The 21,043-nt window shown below is 40.3% G+C and overlaps 1 protein-coding gene across 5 annotated transcripts in view; it reads left to right on the top strand.

Moving 5' to 3' along the window:
• The window catches only part of CAST (calpastatin), a 1,327,899-nt gene that overhangs the window by 208,175 nt on the left and 1,098,681 nt on the right, over positions 1-21,043 (top strand). For all 5 annotated transcript variants that reach the window (XM_044064116.1, XM_044064117.1, XM_044064120.1 and 2 more), the window contains exon 2: positions 13,782-13,841. In XM_044064116.1, the coding sequence (XP_043920051.1) occupies positions 13,782-13,841 (60 nt within the window). The remainder of the gene's footprint in view (positions 1-13,781; positions 13,842-21,043) is intronic.

Below are 21,043 nucleotides of genomic sequence, written 5' to 3'. Positions count from 1 at the left end.
GTGTCATTTGCCAACCTTTTTCGCTAAGCCTCAGAGTACAGGGGAAAGGATCATGCACTCCCTGGACGTGCACAGGCAGCTTAGGTTCTATCTGGACAGGACTAAGCCTTTCTGAAAATCTGACCAACTGCTAGTCAGTTTTTTTTTTTTACAGGGGTAGAGGGCAAACCTTTTCTACATGGATAGCAAACTGCATCCATTTCTGCTGCAAACATCATGGGAAACCTGACCCACAGGGGATCAAAACACATTCCACTAGGGCTACATCAACTTCTACAGCATTTCTCAGGGGAGTCCCTGCCAGGGACATCCTAGAAGCTGCAACCTGGAGCTCTGTACATACCTTCACCAAGCATTACTACTTACCTATCTTTTCTAAATCCAGAGCTGGATTTACTACAGCAGTCTTACAGGGCCGGCTTGCCAGCCCTAATGCTTCTTGACTGCCTCCACCCATCCCCAGCTTTGGGAATCAACCCAAATGTGATGACTGCAACAGTGACACACGAAGAACATAGTACAGTTGTGTACACTAACCATAAATGTAGATGTTCGAGTGTATTCACTGTTGCAGTCCAGGTTACCCTCCCTTCAACCCCCTGACTTCTCTTTACTTCTACCTATCCTTTTTGTTTGGCATACCTTATATCATTGGTATTTGCTTTTTTCTGGGGGTGTTCCACACCATGTAATTGCTTCCTATTTAGGGAGCTCCTGACATCTGGGGCAAGAAAAAATGATGTAATGGCATCGGCTGCATGTTTTTTACCCATGACGTCCTGACGTCATGGAAGAAGCGACAGCATCCGATGCAGAAATCCCAAAACTCTGGTATTCAGGCCGACTGAGGGCTACCTGCAGGCAGACAGCCCAAATGTGATGACTGCAACAGTGAATACACTCGAACATCTACATTTATGGCAAGTGTACACAACTGTACTTTTCTCCTATATGTGAAACAAAGTCTCTCAAAAATGTCATAAATATTTTCCTGCAGAAGTATTTTGTACAAGCATCTGCATTATTTGAGCAAATAAACAAAATCAGTATATAATAGGATGAATTATTTGTAACCCCCATTAAATGGCTTTTCATACATACTCTCCTTTCTATCTGGTTCAGCCAATTTCCCCATATCCCAGCGATAAAATATTCAGTAATTTTGTTTGTAACTGTTCAGAAATAACAAAAAAAGTAGCAACCAAGTAAGTTATCTTTCCAGTTACTGAAATATTTAATATACAAACATTTTCCTCAAAAGAAAAAGAACTAAATCACATTTTCACAGTATTTTGTATCTTTTCAAAAAATGTTGCTTTTCAACAAATTTATACTCAACCCAAAAATATGCAAATAATAACTCAGTTTTTCCCTTCTCTACATAAAAACTGCTCCATGTTCTCTGCATATAACAAGTATTATCTGCATATGATAAAATGGATGGGAATTCACCCTTATCAAAGAAACGTATTTCCGATTGGGACCTGTTTTTAATGCAAAATATTCTTCTTTCAGCTGTTCCCGTTAGGGGTCACCACAGTGGATCATCTGTTTCCATTTCTTCCTATCCTCTGCATCTTGCTGTGTCACACCAATCACCTGCATGTCTTCTCTCACCACATCCATAAACCTTATCTTTGATCTGCCTCTTTTCCTCTTACCAGGCAGCTCCATCACTAGCATCCTTTTTCCAATATACCCAGCATCCCTCCTCAGGACATGTCCGAACCAACACAATCTCACCTCTCTGGCTTTGTCTCCAAATCTTCCAACTTGAGCTGACCCTCTAATATACTGATTCCTAATCCTGTTCATCCTCGTCACACCCAATGCAAATCTTAACATCTTTAACTCTGCCACCTCCAGCTCTGACTCCTGCCTTCTTGTTAGTGCTTCCATCTCCAACCCATATAACATAGCTGGTCTCACTACCCTCTTGTAGACCTTCCCTTTCACTCTTACTGGTACCTGTCTGTCACAAATAACTCCTGACACACTACTCCACTCACTCCACCCTGGCTGTACTCTCTTATTTACCTCTCTTCCACACTCACCATTACTCTGAACTGTTGATCCCACGTATTTAAATTCCTTCACCTTCACCAACTCTACTCCCTGCATCCTCACCATTTCTCTACCCTCCCTCTCATTTACACACATATATCATGCTTTAGTCCTGCTAACCTTCATTCCTCTCCTCTCTAGAGCATATATCCACCTCTCCAGGGTCTCCTCAACCTGTTCCCTACTCTCACTACAGATCACAATGTCATCTGTAAATGTAGTCCATGGGGACTCCTGTCTGATCTTGTCTGCCAACCTGTCCATCACCATTGTAAATAAGACAGGGCTCAGAGCTGATCCTTGATGTAATCCCATCTCCACCTTAAACACATCCATCACTCCCACCGCAGACCTCATCACTGTCACACTACCCTTATACACATCCTATACTACTCTTACATACTTCTCTGCCACTCCCGACTTCCTCATACAATACCACAGCTCCTCTCTATGCACCTTGTCATATGCTTTCTCTAAGTCCACAAAGACACAATGCAACTCCTTCTGACCTTCTCTATACGTCTCAATCAACACTGTCAGAGCAGACATCACATCTGTAGTGCTCTTTCCTGGCATGAAACCATACTGCTGCTCACTGATCATCACCCCCTTCTTAACCTAGCTTCCCCATAACTTCATGCTGTGACTGGTCAATTCTATCTCTCTGTAGTTACTACAGCTCTGCACATTACCCTTATTCTTAAAAATTGGTACTAAAAACACTGCTTCTCCACTCCTCAGGCATCCTCTCACTTTCCAAGATTTTATTAAACAATCTGGTTAAAAACTCCACTGCCATCTCTCCTAGACCCCTCCATGCTTCCACAGGTATGTCATCTGCACCAACAGCCTATCCATTCTTCATCCTCTTCATAGCAGTCCTTACTTCCTCCTTGCTAATCAGTTTCACTTCCTGATTCAATATCCCCACATCATCCAACCTTCTTTCTCTCTCATTCTCTTCATTCATCAGCCCCTCAAAGTACTCTTTCCAGCTGCTCAGCACATTCTCCTCACTTGTAAGTACATTTCCCTCATTATCCTTTATCACCCTTACCTGCTGTACATCTTTCCCAGCTTGGTCTCTCTGTCTAGCCAATTGGTGCAGGTCCTTTTCTCCCTCCTTAGTGTCCAACCTGTCACACAAGTCTCCATATGCCTTATCCTTAGCCTTCACCACTTCTCTGTTCACAGTACACCTCATTTCCTTATACTCCTCTCTACTTTCTGCATCTCTCTGACAATCCCACTTCTTCTTTGCCAACCTCTTTCTCCGTATACTCTCCTGTACTTCCTCATTCCACCACCAGGTCTCCTTGTCCTCCTTCCTCTGTCCAGATGTTACACCAAGCACCTTTCTACATGTCTCCCTTACTAGCTCTGCTGTAGTTACCCAGCTATTTGGTAACTCTTCACTGCTGTCCAGTGCCTGTCTTAACTCTTCCCTTAACTCCACCTCACAATCACACTTTTTCAACTTCCACCATTTGATCCTTGGCACTGCCCTCACACTCCCCCCTCCTCTTCTTGATCACCAACGACATCCTACAGACCACCATCCTATGCTGCCTAACTACACTTTTCCCTGCCACCACTTTACAATCCCCAATCTCCTTCAGACTGGCCCTCCTACATAGGATATAATCCACCTGTGTGCATCTTCCTCCACTCTTGTACATTACCCTATGTTCCTCCCTCTTCTTAAAATACGTATTCACCATAGTCATGTCCATCCTTTTCACAAAATCCACTACCATCTGACCTTCTGCATTCCGCTCCTTAACACCATACCTACCCGTCACTTCCTCATCCCCTCTGATCCCTTCACCAACATGCCCATTGAAATCTGCTCCAATCACCACTCTCTCACCCTTAGGTATACTCACCACCACTTCATCCAACTCACTCCGAAATGTTTCTTTTTCATCCATTGCACACCTAACTTGCGGAGCATATGTGCTAACAACATTCAAAGTATACATAATGCAGATAGCAGGGGCCTTTGCAAAAACTGCTGCATGTGTCCTTATATCCACTATAGAGGCCTTATGCTTAATTGCTTAATAATAACATATAATAGTTTGCCTAAATATATATATATATATATATATATATATATATATATATATATATATATGTGTGTGTGTGTGTGTGTGTGTGTGTGTGTGTGTGTGTGTGTGTGTGCGAGTATATTTGTGTGTGTATATATATATATATATATATATATATATGTGTGTATATGTATATATATATATATATATATATATATATATATATATATAAATGTCCTAATCTGTTGGAACTGTCTGTATCAATGATGCATATGAAATATCATCACCACGTCATCACTCCCATGTCTCCATTACACCTTCGAAAGGATATGTTTACAATCCATAACATTTGAAGAGCTCCATTATTCAAAACTAGTCTCTGTACATGCAGTGTCCATAATCTTTTAAACAACTTTTATAAATGCTTCTACACTGGTAATGTCAACAACTTATAGTCACAGTTTGATAATACCACTGGTTGCCAGTCATTTTGATTGGTCTTTGAATGGCCTTTCCAAATTAATTTTAATACCTGGTCGGCTTAGGCCAGAATCCCATCCTCTGCCAAGAGGTCCAGCAGAAAAAAAACTTGAAAGAAGGGGGCCTTATGTGTTGCTCAGTCCTCCCCTCTAACCCGTTGCAATTTTGTGGTAAGCTTGTCTGCTAATCAGATACAAATGACCAGCACCACAGATCAGAACTCTCCCTCTGCACCAGTAGACTGGCTAGTGTTACTTAATGATTTTTGGTTCGTATCTGAAGTCATCGCTAAACTTGAGTTGCAGGTGTCCAGATAGATATCATTCTAATTATGCAGTTGGTAAAAAGATTAAAGTAAAAAGTTTAAAACTGTAATATCTAGGATTACTGACTTGATGAGAGTGAAAGATGATCACACACATCAAGCAAGCGGGCTGCCTACCCCTTGCAGTCCCTGCTACACAATTTGAAGTGCTACCGGCATGTAGTCCTAGGTTGTGTGTGTTGGGTGGAGGGTGAAAGCCCTCCCCGATAAAGACTAAACTGTTTATCTCTTTAATGTCTCATCATCATAAAAACAAACTGTTTATCACATTGTTTTCTTGAAAACTAAGAGTTGTGAAATTATAATTATAATGTCGATCCACTTTGCACTGAGGGTGGGGACTGCTACTTCCCATTCTGGTATAGTGTGTTAATGTATACAGTTGCCATATTTGTGGCATAACTTTTTGTTGGTGAGTCTTAATGATTCAGGTAATGCAAACAGCTAATATTATGGTTTGTTTTATAACCTGTAGGAGCAATTGTTTTACACATGCTGTGATCACTAATCTCTTTATTTACTGATGATTTTTTAAAAAAGTGAATGTGCCCATAAAACTACTGACTTATTGGCTGTCTCTGGCCACTCTTTATAACGGGATATATCCCAAACAGGATGAAGTATTGCCGTGACATTTTTTCCTGTTGTGGCACTGGGACAGTTTCCTACAACACTGCTTTAGATTGTGCACCTAGTTTTAAAGACAGAAGGGCAGCTGCTCCTTAAATTTTTATGTAAAAGTATTTATGTATGCTATTATGTTTAAAAAGAATTAAAGTCTCACTTTTCTGCAGAAATTTTCTTTTAGGCCCAAAGTCACAACAGTGCTTTAGTGTTATCGTTTTCTAATTTTGATATTCTTTACTGAAGGTTTTGCAAAATGTTGCAGTTTGTTAATTTGTAATGGCCATCATGACTTAGGTTTGACCCTAACTACAAATGTTAATATCTCTATTTTGCTTCCAGATGTTACTGTAAACTTTTCAGGATAAAAGATATAGATACTCAGCCTTATGTAGCACAGCATTTGAGCTAATACTTCTAAAGGCAAGATGACAGCAGTATATCATTTTTTTGTATCTGTTAACTTTGATAGAGCACTGATACGCATAGATTTTTCTCGGACTCAGCTGGGGAGCCCCATATGCTTGAGACTTGCTCTGTCACACAGAAGACAAATGGAGGTAGAAGGAATCAAACCCTGTACCACTGGACTACAGAAGCAGATCACTAACAGTGCAGAGCCTCAGGCCTCTGTGTATTAACTGAGAGACTATCTGAAATATGTGCATGTTAGTCTGCACCTGCAAATTCTTTGTCTTTTGATGTAACATTTAAATGGCAGGAGATATCCCTTTTCTGAGAAATAACTACTTCTTGGTAGTTCTGTTGTCATAGAAAACATTAAGACATATTCTTGAGTTTGTCAAACAGAATACATTTCACGTGTTTGTTTTGAATGGAATGAAAAGAAACTAAGAAAAATTAAAAATAGAGCAGCCTAATAGTTGTGTAGGCCTATCACTAGTTCATTCAAGTATAGCACCATATGTCTGAAAGCATTTGACATTTGTAGCAGATTTAGGAAAAGCATGCATTGACACTCGGCTACAAAATACAAGCAGCAAGCAGTTTCAGGTATAAACACATGATGCACCCAACATTTGTTTAATTTCTGTGAAGAAAGCTTTATTGAAAATAAAGTACCAAAGAGCTGGCAAAAGAATGCATAGAGAAAACGTTTGAGTGTGGAATGAATAAGGAAACCCAGAGGTAATCAGAAACGATCTGCATTAAGCAAAGTAGTGAGATGAGTGGAAATGAACAGAGAGGGTTTGATTCAGAGACACATGTTAACACAGTTAGACTACCATGAAAAATAACACTATGCATCTCATGCAGATGATCACATGATGACTTACATTTGAGTGTCAACATACTAATGAGAGCTGCTGCAATTGCAAAGGATGGCAACAGATGTGGCAGTGTGTTTGAAAAAGGTATAAATACAGCATGATGTGCCACAGTGATCAGCTTTTCTGTATACAAGCTTTTGTCAGTGAACATTGTTAGCAGCTGTGCAGTCATGCTAAAAGTAGCATCCACTTTAGCCACTCAGACTGTGTTAGTAGCTGGTTAGCAAAGCCGTGTCCTTAATGTTGTGTGATGACATCCTCTGCATCACAGAATGATCTGTCAGTTTCTGACCTACCATTAAAACCAAACCGTAGCTAACTGCTACCATAGGGGCACAGATATCATATGGGAGCTGATTGACTGGTGTCATTCTTACATGGCATCAAGGGGGCATGTAATAGAATATGTGCCTTTCCCTTTTGCCTGTTTACTGTGATGGCTTAGGCTACCCCACTGAGTCCCATTATACCCATGAATAGGCAAGGGTCACCCCTTCTTGTGCAGTTATGACCTTGCTTGATAGAGATCCTCCTTTCTCCCTCCCCATATCTTTAACAGTGTTATACTCCCAGTCTGCCAACCAGATTTTTATGTCCTGTGACAGACTGCCGAGTGCTTGCTCCCTCAGCAAAAGGTCTGCTACTGTTTCAAATGCACAAATTGACATCTATTCACCCACCTGTAAGTGATTATTTCTGCAGTATAATTACTCAAACTGCTAACTGCCTTTCTTCTGTGCTCTTTGAATTCATTTCTATATGGTTCAGGATTTAGTTTAAAATATTCCAATAAATGCTGTTTAACTTTATCATACTTGATACAATCCCCTTCAATTAATTTTGAGACAGTGTGCACTGCCTTACATATGAGCAAAGGAATTAAAACTGTCTCCCACTGCCTCTGGTCAACTTGGTGTCGATAACAGACCCTTTCAAAGTCACCCCTTCTTTATACTGCAGAAATAGTTTGGTACTGATCTTGGTATTTATGGTTGGCTGCCACTCTTCTCAGTACTCATGTCTTTGGCAAAGGAACATCAGTTCACATTCATGCTGCTGCTACATTTCTCTTTCTTCAGCTTCTTCTCACTGTCTTTGTACCTCAAGCTGTTTTATTCTCAAAACTGCTGAAAGCTCTAGATACTTTATTTCTGTCTCTAGTCTCTTTAATGCCAGTTGTGTTTCAAGGTCATCTGGGGATGGGTTGCACTGTCCTTTTTTGGCATGCAGCACACCCACAGTACCTGCCAGGCTGTCCCCAGATTTAGTAGGCTGTGTTCCAGCTGCACACAAGCCTCCTATCATGTCCTCCTTGAGCATTCTGGCATATGATGTTTCCTTACTTTTCTGCTCCATAGTCAGCTGTTCAGAGATCATTTCTGCCTGTTCCCTAAAGTATTCTAGTTTAAAAAGTAAACAGACTTCTGTGCAATGTGTACCTTGGTATATTTACTTTGTGGCTACAGGGGAACATGCACCTTTGTTAACAAAGTACTTTGCGTGCTAAATAAATCCAAGTGTAACAGCCACCACACCGCTGCTCATTACTGTGAGGTATGTTGGGCAGGGGCTGCAGTCATAGGATCCACTTTGCTGTCCACAGAAAAATGGTCTAAAACTAAAACCTGATGTCTGTTAACGTAGAAAAAAGGCAGGCAAGTATGAATCACTAAACAACTCACTAAGTGTATTGTCGCCTCAAGAGCATAAAAGAAGTATGCAGTGTTATCATAGGTATGTGGCTGCAGCATCCACACCGAAGAGTAATATTTACAAGGAACACCTCACTGAGCATAGACTTTGGTCTGACTCTCTAGAATCCTTTCTCACTACTGTGTCTATGTTTTAATGCCTTCCAAGTGCTCATGTGATCAGAATAACTGTCCTTAAAATAAACTCGTACATTTCCATACACAAATTAATTTCTAGGAAAAGATGGTAATATCTTCCAACTCTGCAGCCTTCTGTCCTGGTCCATACTATGAAACTATGACTACCCCAAACTACTTGACTGGAAAACTCTCACTTTCCATTCTGTTGTTTTTTTCCCCACCCCCAGAACTCCACATGACCAATCTCAATGGCTATGTAGCTGCAACCAATCAGTCTATTCATTCTATGGAAGAGGAAGCTTGGGATCACCAGGGGAGGTGCATTCATTCATGGATAACCCTAGTCAGCTTATCCTTTCTGCAGTGAGGCTTGGGTGGTAGGGAGTACCCAGCCTGCTGGTACTGCATGGAATTCTACACTTTCCCCCAACAGAGTACCCCTCTCTCCTCCGGTAGCTGTTCTGAGCTCCACTATAGCTGCCGTCTGAGGCAAGTATGCTCTACACATTGAATTTCTCTTTGGCTTACTATGTGAGTTGTACACAACAGAGCAAGCTCACTAGATTCGAGCTTCACAAGGTGAGCACCTAGTGGTCCCTCTAGGTGTTGCTAATTTAGTGAGCCAGGACTGCCTTCCTCCACTAAGGACAGGTGAGCTGCCATCAGCCACTCACTGCTATCCTCCCCCACTTCCTTCTATGAGCACCTTAGTCTCTATTCAAACTCAGGTCATCTTCAGAGTGGTCATAGCTGCCACATAGCTGGGTAACTTTCTGTTCTACTTGTTGATAATAAGCCAAATAATTATAAATACAAGTTGAAGCATATAGTAGAACAGTCTGGCTAGTTAGAGGAGGATGCCAACAGCTTGTCATTGTGTACCAGTAAATACAATCTTATCAGTTGATACATAAGTAAATAACATTCAACCACAAGTTTTTTTTTTTTAATGAATAAGTAAAAATATACTTAAGGAAGAATGAGTTAAGCAGTACAGTTAAATATGCAGCAAAATATAAACCTGCATGACAAAAACAGAAAATAATCACTATGAACAAACAGATTACAAGAAGGAAACAGGTATGTCTACAGCTAAACATTCTCCTAGCTGTCTCTCAACTAAGAGAATATGTAGCCTTAAGCTGCACTGGCTGAATTTCCATAAGATGTCACAGGCAGAGACTTAAATGCAGAAAATAAAAGCATAAGTTTGTATACTTCAAGTTTCAAAGTAGCTGTTCTCTTTGACTGCCTTATCCATTCAGATGTATGACTTATGTCTCTCTCATACAGAAACCACTGATGCAGTTAAGAAGAATTTCACATTTATCTGCCAGTGAGTTTGTTTTCCTGCTTATGGCTAATTATCTCTTCACAGAATTTTCTAATTACATTTTTACAGCCTTTAGCTTCCTGGCATAGGAATAACTAAGCATATTTCAATTACAGGGAGAATCATAGTTAGGTGTTCTGGTACCCTGTGCGTCTGCCTCCTAACTGTAAGTTGAGGATAAAAAAAAGGTAAAGATCCTCTCGAACACGAGGACCAAAAAAAAAAAAAATTGAAAACTGTAGAAAACCACTTGCAACAAATGTAACGCATAACTTGCTGCAGCTAAATGCCACAAAGTGCTGAAGCTCTGTAGTTCTGAACACAAATGCAGTATTGGCATTCTTTCCTGACCAGCAGGATGACTACCCCCTACCACCCAATCTATATCTGCCAATTGTGAACCCTAATACCTTATATCCAGGGTGTCTGTCCCCTTCATCTCACTCCAGTTATACCTCTGTTTCTGTCTCAAACACCTGTTACACATTTTATGTTTTACATATAATTGCTGTATTTCTCATCAGAAGGCAGTTACAAGCTTCAGTTACAAACTTCAAATATTTTTTATACCTTGCATAGATAAAGGTTACAAGCTCTCGCATTTTTTGATGCCACTGAAAATCACACGGTGCAGGTTCAGTCACATGTTTTTATTTTACTTTTTTGCAGTTTTATAATGTTCAAGTAAAGATCACAGATCTTTTAACAACCTCAGAGAAAAAGTTAAAAGATTTATTGTCAAACATCACATTATCAACTGTTTTTACTCCAGAATCACATTCAGTGCACATGTATCATTTCAAAGTGTGTCTTTCAATCGTTTTAGTAAAATTAAATGCTAGTTTTCAACTAGTTTTTTACAAAAGCTTCAGTCTCTTTTTTCAACTTTTCACAGGCTGACACTTTGTTTAAAATGACCCAGCAGTAGTAGGTCTTAGTAGAGCAGGTTTTGGTACTTTTCTTCAATTTCTGTTTGCTCCAGTACATTTTCTTTATCTGTACAAACTAAAACAATGAGTAACAAGGTCACACAGATAAAGCAAGCAGTAAAAACTACAAGAAAAATCTAGCCAAGCTAGATTTTCCACTGTGTGATTCCTTAAGACCTCTTGTATTAGAGCTAATATGCAATATATGCAAATAGCCCCTTAAGGACATCAGGTGTTTCAGCTATATGGCAGTTCTGAATGTCCATGTTTTTTTTTAGTCTGTCATGGACTAATTCACGCCAATAAAGCCAAACCCCACTAGCTGTGGACATGCATGTTTCAGCCTTCTTCTAATACAAGAGGTTTTAAGGAATCACACCGTGGAAAATCTAGCTTAACTACTAGATTTTTCTTTCAGTTTTTACTAATTGGTTTGTCTGTATGACTGTTTTACTCTTTGTTTTAATTTGTTATTTGGGATATTTTGCAGACACCCTAATGGTTATGGTCATCAGCTGGGTACAACGACCTTGTGTTTCCAAAGGTTAGCCAAACCATCCACTTATGTTGTGCTGATGAGGCCATAAGAAGGCTGAAATCTGCATGTCCACAGCTAGTGGGGTTTGGCTTTAGTGGCCTGAATTAGTCCATAACAGACTTAAAATGAAAAAAGACATGTGCATTCAGAACTGTCATATAGCTGAAACATGTTATGTCCTTAAGGAGTCATTGCATATATCCCATGTTACCTCTAATACAAAAGGATTTAAGGAATCACAAAGTGGAAAAGTTAATTTGGCTAGATTTTTCTTTTAGTTTTTATCTCTACAAACTGAAAATTATTTAGATCTAACATGTGTACTGCTAAGTACAATCTTTGACTTAAACTAAACAGATAAGCTTAGCCTGAGCACATGTACTGTCCTTGCAAAAGTACTCATTTTGTATTGTGCAAGCAAGCATACTGCTTCAATCTAAGTATTAAACTTTTGCAAGAAATTTCAGTTGTAGCTAGGCCAAAAACTCAGTTATAGTTAATCCCTAACTGTGTGTGAGTAAGTGCATACTTCTTTTTACTTGTGTGGGTAAGCACATCCTGTTTTTCTGTTCCTGTGAATTTGTGCATTTATTCGTGCACATAAACAAACACACCTTTATTGTTATATTTTATTATTGCTTGACTTCTTTATTATTTTTTTCTTGGTTAAGTTAGATCATCCTTATTTTTGTTTCTATAGCTCTATGCACTGTTATGGGTGCCATTTTGCCATTTGGCGTTGTACCTGCTTTGCTGCACCTTCATTGGCTTCTTGCAGAACACTCCTGGCCTGCTTGTCACACTACCTGTGACTCCTGTCTGGCTGACTATTTATGACATAAAGAATTCAGTCTGCATGAGGACTTCTAACACGTCTCAAAATAACCGTGCAAAGAGATGTCATCTGTTGCATCTTATCCAAAGTTGATTGGCACAGCTGCAGTGCACACACAGTTGGAACATTGCCATTACAGGGGAAGTGGCTCACTTCCTTTGCTCTGTTTCTCTGAAAGATATTTGCAGAAATGAACAATGACAGTGTTTTACCTGTCTCTGCTGTGTGATACAAGCATTGCCAGTCACCCATGTGCTAAATATAGTGCATGTAATACCTGTATTAGAAGCACACAGCTTGTAATGTTGTCAAAATCATGTACTTCTTGCATAAAGGTTTACCTGACTTACCTGCATTACATATGGCATGTGGTTAGTCGAACGTTTAGAGAACTACACCTCTATGCACACCTGTGTTGCCATCAGAAGATTTCAGATTTATTTTTGCATCCTACTTTTATTTAATCATGTTTCATTAGTGTTGTCTAATGTGGTACATTAATACCTTTCTCATCAATGCAGGTAATTTGAAAAGAAATGTAGTATATTCATCATGGATTATACATCATATTCATACATGTATTGGCAACTATGTAAAAAGTTATAAGTAAAGTTGTATAATTTCAATTCATACATTGTGTATTATTGAATTACATTGCAGCAATGTATATATGTGTGTGTTTATATATATATATATATATATATATATATATATACATATGTACATATAAATATATATATATATATATATATATATATATAAAATATATATATATATATATATATATATACCCAATCACATTTTAACAACCCATTTGTCCTCCACAAACACACACACAAACAAACACACACACACACACACACACACACACACACACACACACACACACACACACACACACAATTAAGACTTAATTTTTGATGTAGCTGTCATTACTACCAGGACAAAGCATCACAACGTGTACTGGCTGTTTTGACAGCATCCTTTATAGAGGCATACTACTTGTAAACGGCTAGTGAAATTCTAGTTCTTCAGATTTGTTGGTCTTGAAAAGAATGCACAGTCCTCTGAGTAATAAAATGGCACATACTGTATTCATTGCCACATGTATTGACTTTTGGTTCATCATCTGTGCACTTCTGCTTTCATTTATATGAATCTGCTCTAAAAGTAGCTTTAATCCTAGTTGAAGTACATTGTATAGAAGCAGATGATTATTATATGAAGAAATGATTGTATTTGTTTAGGGGATGTCTGATAAACCAAGATTCCTAACCTAAGTTTCGTTAAGGTAGTGGTATTCCAACATCTATTTTTAATGATAAAGCATGTAGTATTTTAGTTTTGGGTCACAGTTATATCGTAAAGAGGGAAATACTTAGGCAAAAAAGACAAACTATTATTATGCTTTCATCTACAGAGTATGTTTTCAAGTTAGTCATTGCAATATTCATTAAATGTTATTTTCTGCTTTACAGCAAGCTGCGAAAGCAATGTCTCCTGATCCCAAGTCAGATGGCAGTAAAGAAGAAAAAGAGGTAAGTAAAACTAAACAGAATGCAGCAGTACTGCTGTTTTAGTACTGGTAATTTAATCTGCATGGCTATAGTTAAAAAAATCATCAGTGTAACTATTCAAGTACCCATTTTCTCCTCAAAATGTAGCATTAATAACAAACTACCAATATGGAATATCTTTGTTTGTTTTATCTTTATTTCATCTTTTATGGTTACCAATATCTGCTTAACAACCCCTTTATGACTTAGCTGGCAGAAAAGCTTTATGCTAGACGTAACTATCTAGATTGGGATTGAGATGCGTTGGTGAAGAACATTTATTAAATGCAGAGGTGTTTACACAGTATAAACAGGTTTTGCCACAGTGTTACCTTGTGCTTAGCTTAGAAGGTTTCCAGAATGTCATATACAGAGTAACATAGATGAGACAGCACCTGATACTGGGGGAGCCTATCACACTGAGATCCGGCCTAAAGTCGTATTATCCTAATAATGATGCTTTTGAGGGTTTTTTTTTAATTCTGTTCTGTGATACTCTTGTAATCTGCTCAGGTAAGAAATAATGGAGAACTGATATTCTGTTGTCATGCTGTGGGTATAGACCCAGATTTTAGCCAGAATAAATGCTGCTGTGTGTACTCCATAACATAATAACTGATGAGTGCTGGATTTCAGTATGAAGAGCTGTATTATCAAAACTGATGCTCTATTGTGTAGACTTATTTTTATAAATCATTTGAAGATGTAATTTGTAATTGTATCATAATGTGTTTAAATAGTATGTAAAGCATCATCAGCTTCGGTTTAAAAATTTACAACTGAAGCAGAAATGACTGACAGCTTATGACACTGTGGTCTTTGAACTTATGTTTGTTATGGGAATTCCTGTGGAGAAAACACCTTTGTATGTATGACACAAGAAATAAGTATTCAGGGATACAGTTGACTAACATAATTCTGTTGTGATGCCTCTGTCTCCAAACACACTCATACAAACATGCGCGCACACACGCACACACAAGCGCACACACCTACACCTCTGTGTTTCAGTCACAGCCCCCCCCAACACACGAACACACAGTTTATGCTCCCTTTCCCTCTCAGGACATAGCTGTAAGAACTACAACTGAAATTTCAAAATGTACAAGACTTTCTCAAAGCTGTTTTGTACAACACTTAAAACTTTAGCACTGCTTAAAGCTGTCTGCTACACCTGCATGTTATTGTATCATAATGTGTTTAAATAGTATGTAAAGCATCATCAGTTCAAATTTAAAATTTACAGCAGAAAGCAGGAAATGATGACAGCTTATGACACTGTGGTCTTCTAACTTTGTTTTGTTATTTCCTGTGGAAAAACACTAAAAAAATGTATGTATGAAACAAAGTCGTGTCCATGCTGGTGTGAATGACCTGAAAGCGACTTTGATGAACTCTGGACTAAAGAGAGAGAGATGAGATCTTTGATTATGTGATTATGTAGGCCCAGCAGGTATGACCCCAAGCCCTGAGCAATATCCTTCATCAGAATGATGGCCAACAACAAGATGAGAACAAGATGCTTGTACCTTAATGTCTAATATCTGTCTGGTCTCATTCAATTGACCTGGACTGTCTGGTCTGCCTGATGACATGCTTGAGGGCCACGGCTCAAGCTCAGTACCTTCAACGGACGGGTTTGCCTTCACCCCTGGGATCTGGGTACCTTTTGCCAAGGCACAGGCCCCCATAGTGCCTTTTTAGGGCTCAAATAAAAAACCTACCAACCACCCTGAAAAACAAAAAAGAAAAAGTCCTGAATGCTAAATGCAATAATGCGTCTTATCTCAAATGCACGTGCACGACTCGGATCTCAGTGAGAAGACATGAACTGTCTTCAAGGCTCCTGAGAGCACCCGGCTTGGTTGAGAGCACCTCATTATTATCAGGTTTACCCCAAACCCGACCACACCACAAACCCGACACCCACACCAAAAAGTTATGAGGCAAACAGATTCATAAAGGAATTCCACATGAAGCTCCTTGAGGCCAGGAGGAAGCTCTAACCCATCCAGGTGCAACTAACCATAGGCAAAACTGCTCTGTACAAATTGTAGCATGGCTCAGGCCACCTCTCAAACCTGCTGAAAACTGCACAGGATACTCTGGAAGCCTCACTGGTATACATGGTGGGTTCAATCAATTCCAATACCCCAACTATCAACTTGACAAGCCCTAACTTTCTAGCCCAACTTTCTAGCCCAACGGGTCCTGGAGTTCATCCCAAGTTCATATGGATTTCATAATGGTATGGAACAGAAAGTATTCTGGAGAACGAGATCTAGAAATCATTATCATCTCATTACCACAGAAATGGAGGTTAAAACGTGAGTGGTGATCCATATATAAGAGATCTGATCATCAAATCCCCGCCCCACCCCAAACAAAAAGACCACACCCCAAACAAAGACCAACAAAGACTTCACACTCAAGACTGGTGTGGTATTTTTCAAGGCCCTGAGCCAGTGGAAACCAACCCAGTAGCAAAAAACACCTGCCAACAAAACCCTAGCAAATGAGGCCCTCCAACTGTGCCTCCACCTCCACAATCAAGACAATCACAACTCCAAAAAGAAAGTCTGGTGGACCCCAGCCATTAACAAACTTTAAAATGGACAACAGAGCAACCCACCATGATAGCAATAAATTAAAGTAGATAGAACAAAATCCATAAAATGAAGTCTTCCCAAATCACGGAAAGTTAAAAAAAAAAACTTTTAAAATCAAAAAAGCCCTCATGAAAGAAAAAGGGCCATTGCCAATTTTTCAATTATAAGGGGAAACTTCAAGGAATCATAAGGCCTATGAAACTCCCAGATATGTTCGTAAAAAGTCCAAAAACTCCAAGAATCATTCCAAACAGAAGACAAAAATCACAGAACAAATTTCAGCCCTCTCCATTTCACCCCTCTCCCCCAGAGATGCAGAGACCAGCCCTCCCTCCCAGGAGAGACATCCTGTCTCCAGCTCTAAAATGCAAGCCTAGACATCCTCAAAAAAAGTAGAAACACAGGCTCTGCAAAACTAAATGCTGTGTGATGGGACTGCACAATGAGATTATGAGGAATTAAACCCGCAGCTGTTTAATCTCAGCCTTACCATAGGATGATACTGTAAGGGTGAAGTCCCACAGCGCAACTGTGGGACTCCTGGCGGGCACCGCCCAACTGTCACGGACCCTAAGTCCCCCTCCCATGTAAGGGAATTGTCTCTTACAAGCAGCTTAAGAGGATCATAATGGAGCTCATAAACAAAGATATAGGGACTGGTAGACATTGGACCAGATACTTGTTTGGCTTCGACCACACGCCAGCTGTGGCCTTTTGCTCTTGAGCAGATGCTTTCTTTTTGAGTCACTGACTTCTTCTTGAAGTCAGCCAGGCTTTGATGACCTTAAGTTTGAACAGCCAACCATCCTGCACAAAAAAATCAAAAAAATTGTAAAATGTAAACCCATATGTCACAAGATGGGTTTATGTCAAATGGGGTTGTCACAAGATGTAGGGACAGAACCCACAGGGTCAGAGTTGCCAGTTAGAGTTCAGACTCCAAGCCGTCTCCAAGTCGGGTCCTCCAAGGTGGGTCACCCTTGGCTTCCTTCAAACGGCCAACTTCTCGAGACTACCCTCAACAAAGCTGGAATCTTGGGAGGACATTACTGTGACTTGCAGACTGCAAAGAACTCCTATCAGGAAAGAAAGTATCCTTCAGAAGGATATCCTTCAGAAGATATCTGGTGAAACAGATATGGAAACAAGTAAATACCAAAAAGGAATATAGGCTCTTCGGGAAAACAAGGTTCAGAAAACGGGACCCTATAGGTGGCAATCCACTAAGCACTGGGACTAAGCAATACTCAGGGCTTTGAAATCTGGGGTTGCAGGTTTCAGGTTGACTGACAGGTTGACAGTGGCCTTTCTTTTGACACTCAAGACAGTGAGGTTTCTATCTGGGGACCCAGGTTGACAGTGAGAGCGTACTCTTACATTAAAGACCTCACCCCTTGCCCACCCCATCATAGACCCAGGGGCAGTCCAATGAGAGTAAGTATTTGTTTCACCCCTTTAACTTTCACCACCCAATGATGAATTATACCGATCCCCCAAATATGATATCTCACCTGGAATCCTGGGAAATTGGAGAGACATAAAGTGCCTCATTGAAGGATAAAGGATAAGGCTCAAGATCATCATATGCCAGATTAGATTCTATAAACTCTCCATCTCTATGCTCCAGTCCAAAACCACTCGACATACAAATGCCATGTAAACCCGGAACCCATGTACATGCTCCACGAGAAAAAACTCGCCACCAAAACAACTAATCCACCAACTCCAAAACCAAAATAGCATAAATACACTGCTAGAGCAAGCATATATAAAACAACTGGAGGGATAGATTTACCATCGGATAGGATCATGAATAAAATCCAGTGGAATCATCTTCAGTGTGAGACAGATCACTGGCAAACAAATGGATCTCACTGGCTCCACCTCATCATCTCTGTGTCACATAGGGATAAGGTTTCTATCATCTAAGGCACACTGCTGGACAGAGGCATAGTATATAATAAATACAGCACTGGGCGTATATTATAAACCTATGAACCTATTTGCACTGCTGTTGTCTGCTAGTCATAAAGCTGGTGTTAATTATGTCACAAAGAAACATGTATTTTGAAATTCCCACAAGACAGACCATAAAAAGTTAACCGATCATTCTGCATTTGTCCATGGCCATTGGTCACAAAATTCTGACTGCTGAGAAAAATTAAATAGTAAATACTTGTTATAGGTTCATAGGTAGGTACTAGGCTATTGACCCAATATTGTTATCGGCCTAAGTAAGCCTAGCCAACAGGGTTCCCTTGCTTATGCCACCCAAGAAAATTAATTTCCTGTGCCCCTGTCGAGCAAAGCCACAGAAGTGATCCCCGGGTGTATTTCCTATTTCCCAATCACTCATCAAGATTTTTCTTGAAGAGTGCTAATGAGGAACTTTGCTTGACATAGATGGGTAGCTTGTTCCAGAATATAGGAAGTCTCTGGGACAGGAATTTATTCCTCCAGCATGTCCTGTTTATTATGGTGATGTGTAGCTCAGAGGGATTGGGATTTCTTTAGCTGTAGCCTATCCAATAGCTCTGAGTTTAACTTAGCTTTATATGTTAGGCAGAGATCTCCTCAGAGTAGGTGATATGCTACAGAGTAAAGATGGAGTTTTTTGAGACGGTCAGTGTAGGACATCTGTTTGAGGTGAATAATCCTCTTTGTGAGGTACTTTTGTGGCCTTTCCAGCTGCTGAGGATGTCTTGTGAGGTACATTCCAAAAGGGGCGTTGTACTCTATAATGGGTCTAATAAGAGCTGAGTAGAGGGGAACGATGACCTCTTTTTTCCTGGATGAGAGCCCTTTTGTGATGAGGTGTACCACATAGAAGGATTTCCTGACTACTGTGGCGATGTGATTATCAAAGGAGAGACTACTGTCCACCTGGGTCCCAAGATCTCTTATCACACATTTGGCATTAAGTATACTACCGTTTATGTGGTAGTTCATGGGTACAGAGTTTTTACCAAAGGGGATGATAATGCACTTTTTGGCATTGAGCTTGAGGCCATGCCTCTGACACCAGGCATCTGTCTCAGTGAGGCCCTTCTGTAGGATGTCCACATCATTTGGGGATGCGACTATGGCTCCTAGTTTGCAGTCATCTGCGAACTTTGTTAGCCAGAGGCTTTCTGTGTTAGCCTGTACTTCAGAGAAGTAGATACCAAACAGGAGATGCTCCAGGACTGAACCCTGTGGTACTCCACTTGTCACTGGTCTGAAGTCGGATTTGAAAGTCTGCTACTTTCACAGTGTGGGTTCTGTCAGTAAGCCAGTTGGCAACCCATCTTGTGACATAGGGATTTATACCTAGTTTAGTGAGTTTATCTATAATTCCAGAGTGGGGGATGGTGTTGAACGCCTTGGCGAGATCTAGATAGGCTGTGTGAACCACCTTAACCTTGTGTACGGCTTTGGTGACTGCCTCAAAGAAGTCATTCAGGTTCAGAAGGCATGATCTGCCTTTCACAAACCCGAACTGGATGGGGTCCAGAGTTTGGAGGTTACCAATGTCTTTGTTTATGAGTTCCATGATGATATGTTTCATGGCCTTGCAGACCAGGCTCATCAGACTAATAGGGCGATAGTTCCCAGGATCAGTGGTAGCTCCCCCTTTGTGGAGTGGGATAACTGTTGATGTGCCCCATTCAGTGGGCACAAAGCCTGATGTGGGACTATGATTGAACATGGTGCTTAGGTGGGGAGCCAGTTTGTTCTGAAGTTCATATAAAACGCAGCCTGGGATGTTGTCCGGTCCCATGGATGCTGTGTTTTTGGTTTTAGAGAGTGCAGCTTTTACCTGCATAGATGTGATTACAGGGACTCCGCATTCTTCCTGTATAGATATGGTCCCTTTAGGGGGTGAGAGGGGGTAAAGGTAGCACTGAACCTGTCTGCCAGGATGTTGGCAATATCAGTTGGTTCTGTAATTTTCGTGCCATTGTTCTGTAACTCAGAGCAGATCTGGGTGTTGCCATTGAGATTCTTTGCATAGCTATAAAATGCTTTGTGGTTGCCCTTAGAATCAGTGGTGATTTTGTTTTCATAGCTAGCTTTGGAGGATCTTATAAGGGATCTCAGCTTCTTACTGAGGCTGACCAAGGAGCTCCTCCACTCATAGGATTTAACTCTCTTTTGCAACAGTTTCTTCCTTCTGTTGTAGAGTTTGTTTATGGCAGAGGACCACCAGACTGGCTTCCTTTTTTTGGAGGATAGCATCTTGGTTCTGTTTGGGATAGCACAATCCATGCAGTCATGTAAGTGCTTATAGAGTGCATTTGTGTAGGATTCAGCAGTCGTAACTGTAATGTCCATCTGCATGGGTGTCATGAAGTTCACCACTTCTGTCTTAAGAAGCATGAAGTTGGCTTTGGAGAAAATATTTACCATGGTTTCCTTAATGGTGGGTGGGGGCGGGATGCAGATATCTAAGGTGATTAGCTTATGGTCGGATCTGACCAATGAGGAGTTGACTTCAGGTGTGGAACACTGGTCACTCATGTTGGCAATGACTAGGTCTAGAATATTGTTGCCCCTGGTGGGAGTGTGGATAAGTTGATCCAGGGCATTGGAATT

This window comes from Protopterus annectens, chromosome 2.part2 (assembly GCF_019279795.1).
Source record: "Protopterus annectens isolate FY-2018-M chromosome 2.part2, PAN1.0, whole genome shotgun sequence".
Lineage (NCBI taxonomy): Eukaryota > Metazoa > Chordata > Ceratodontiformes > Protopteridae > Protopterus > Protopterus annectens.
The sequence above is the reverse complement of the archived record's forward strand: the minus strand, read 5'-3'. Positions and strand labels throughout refer to the sequence as shown.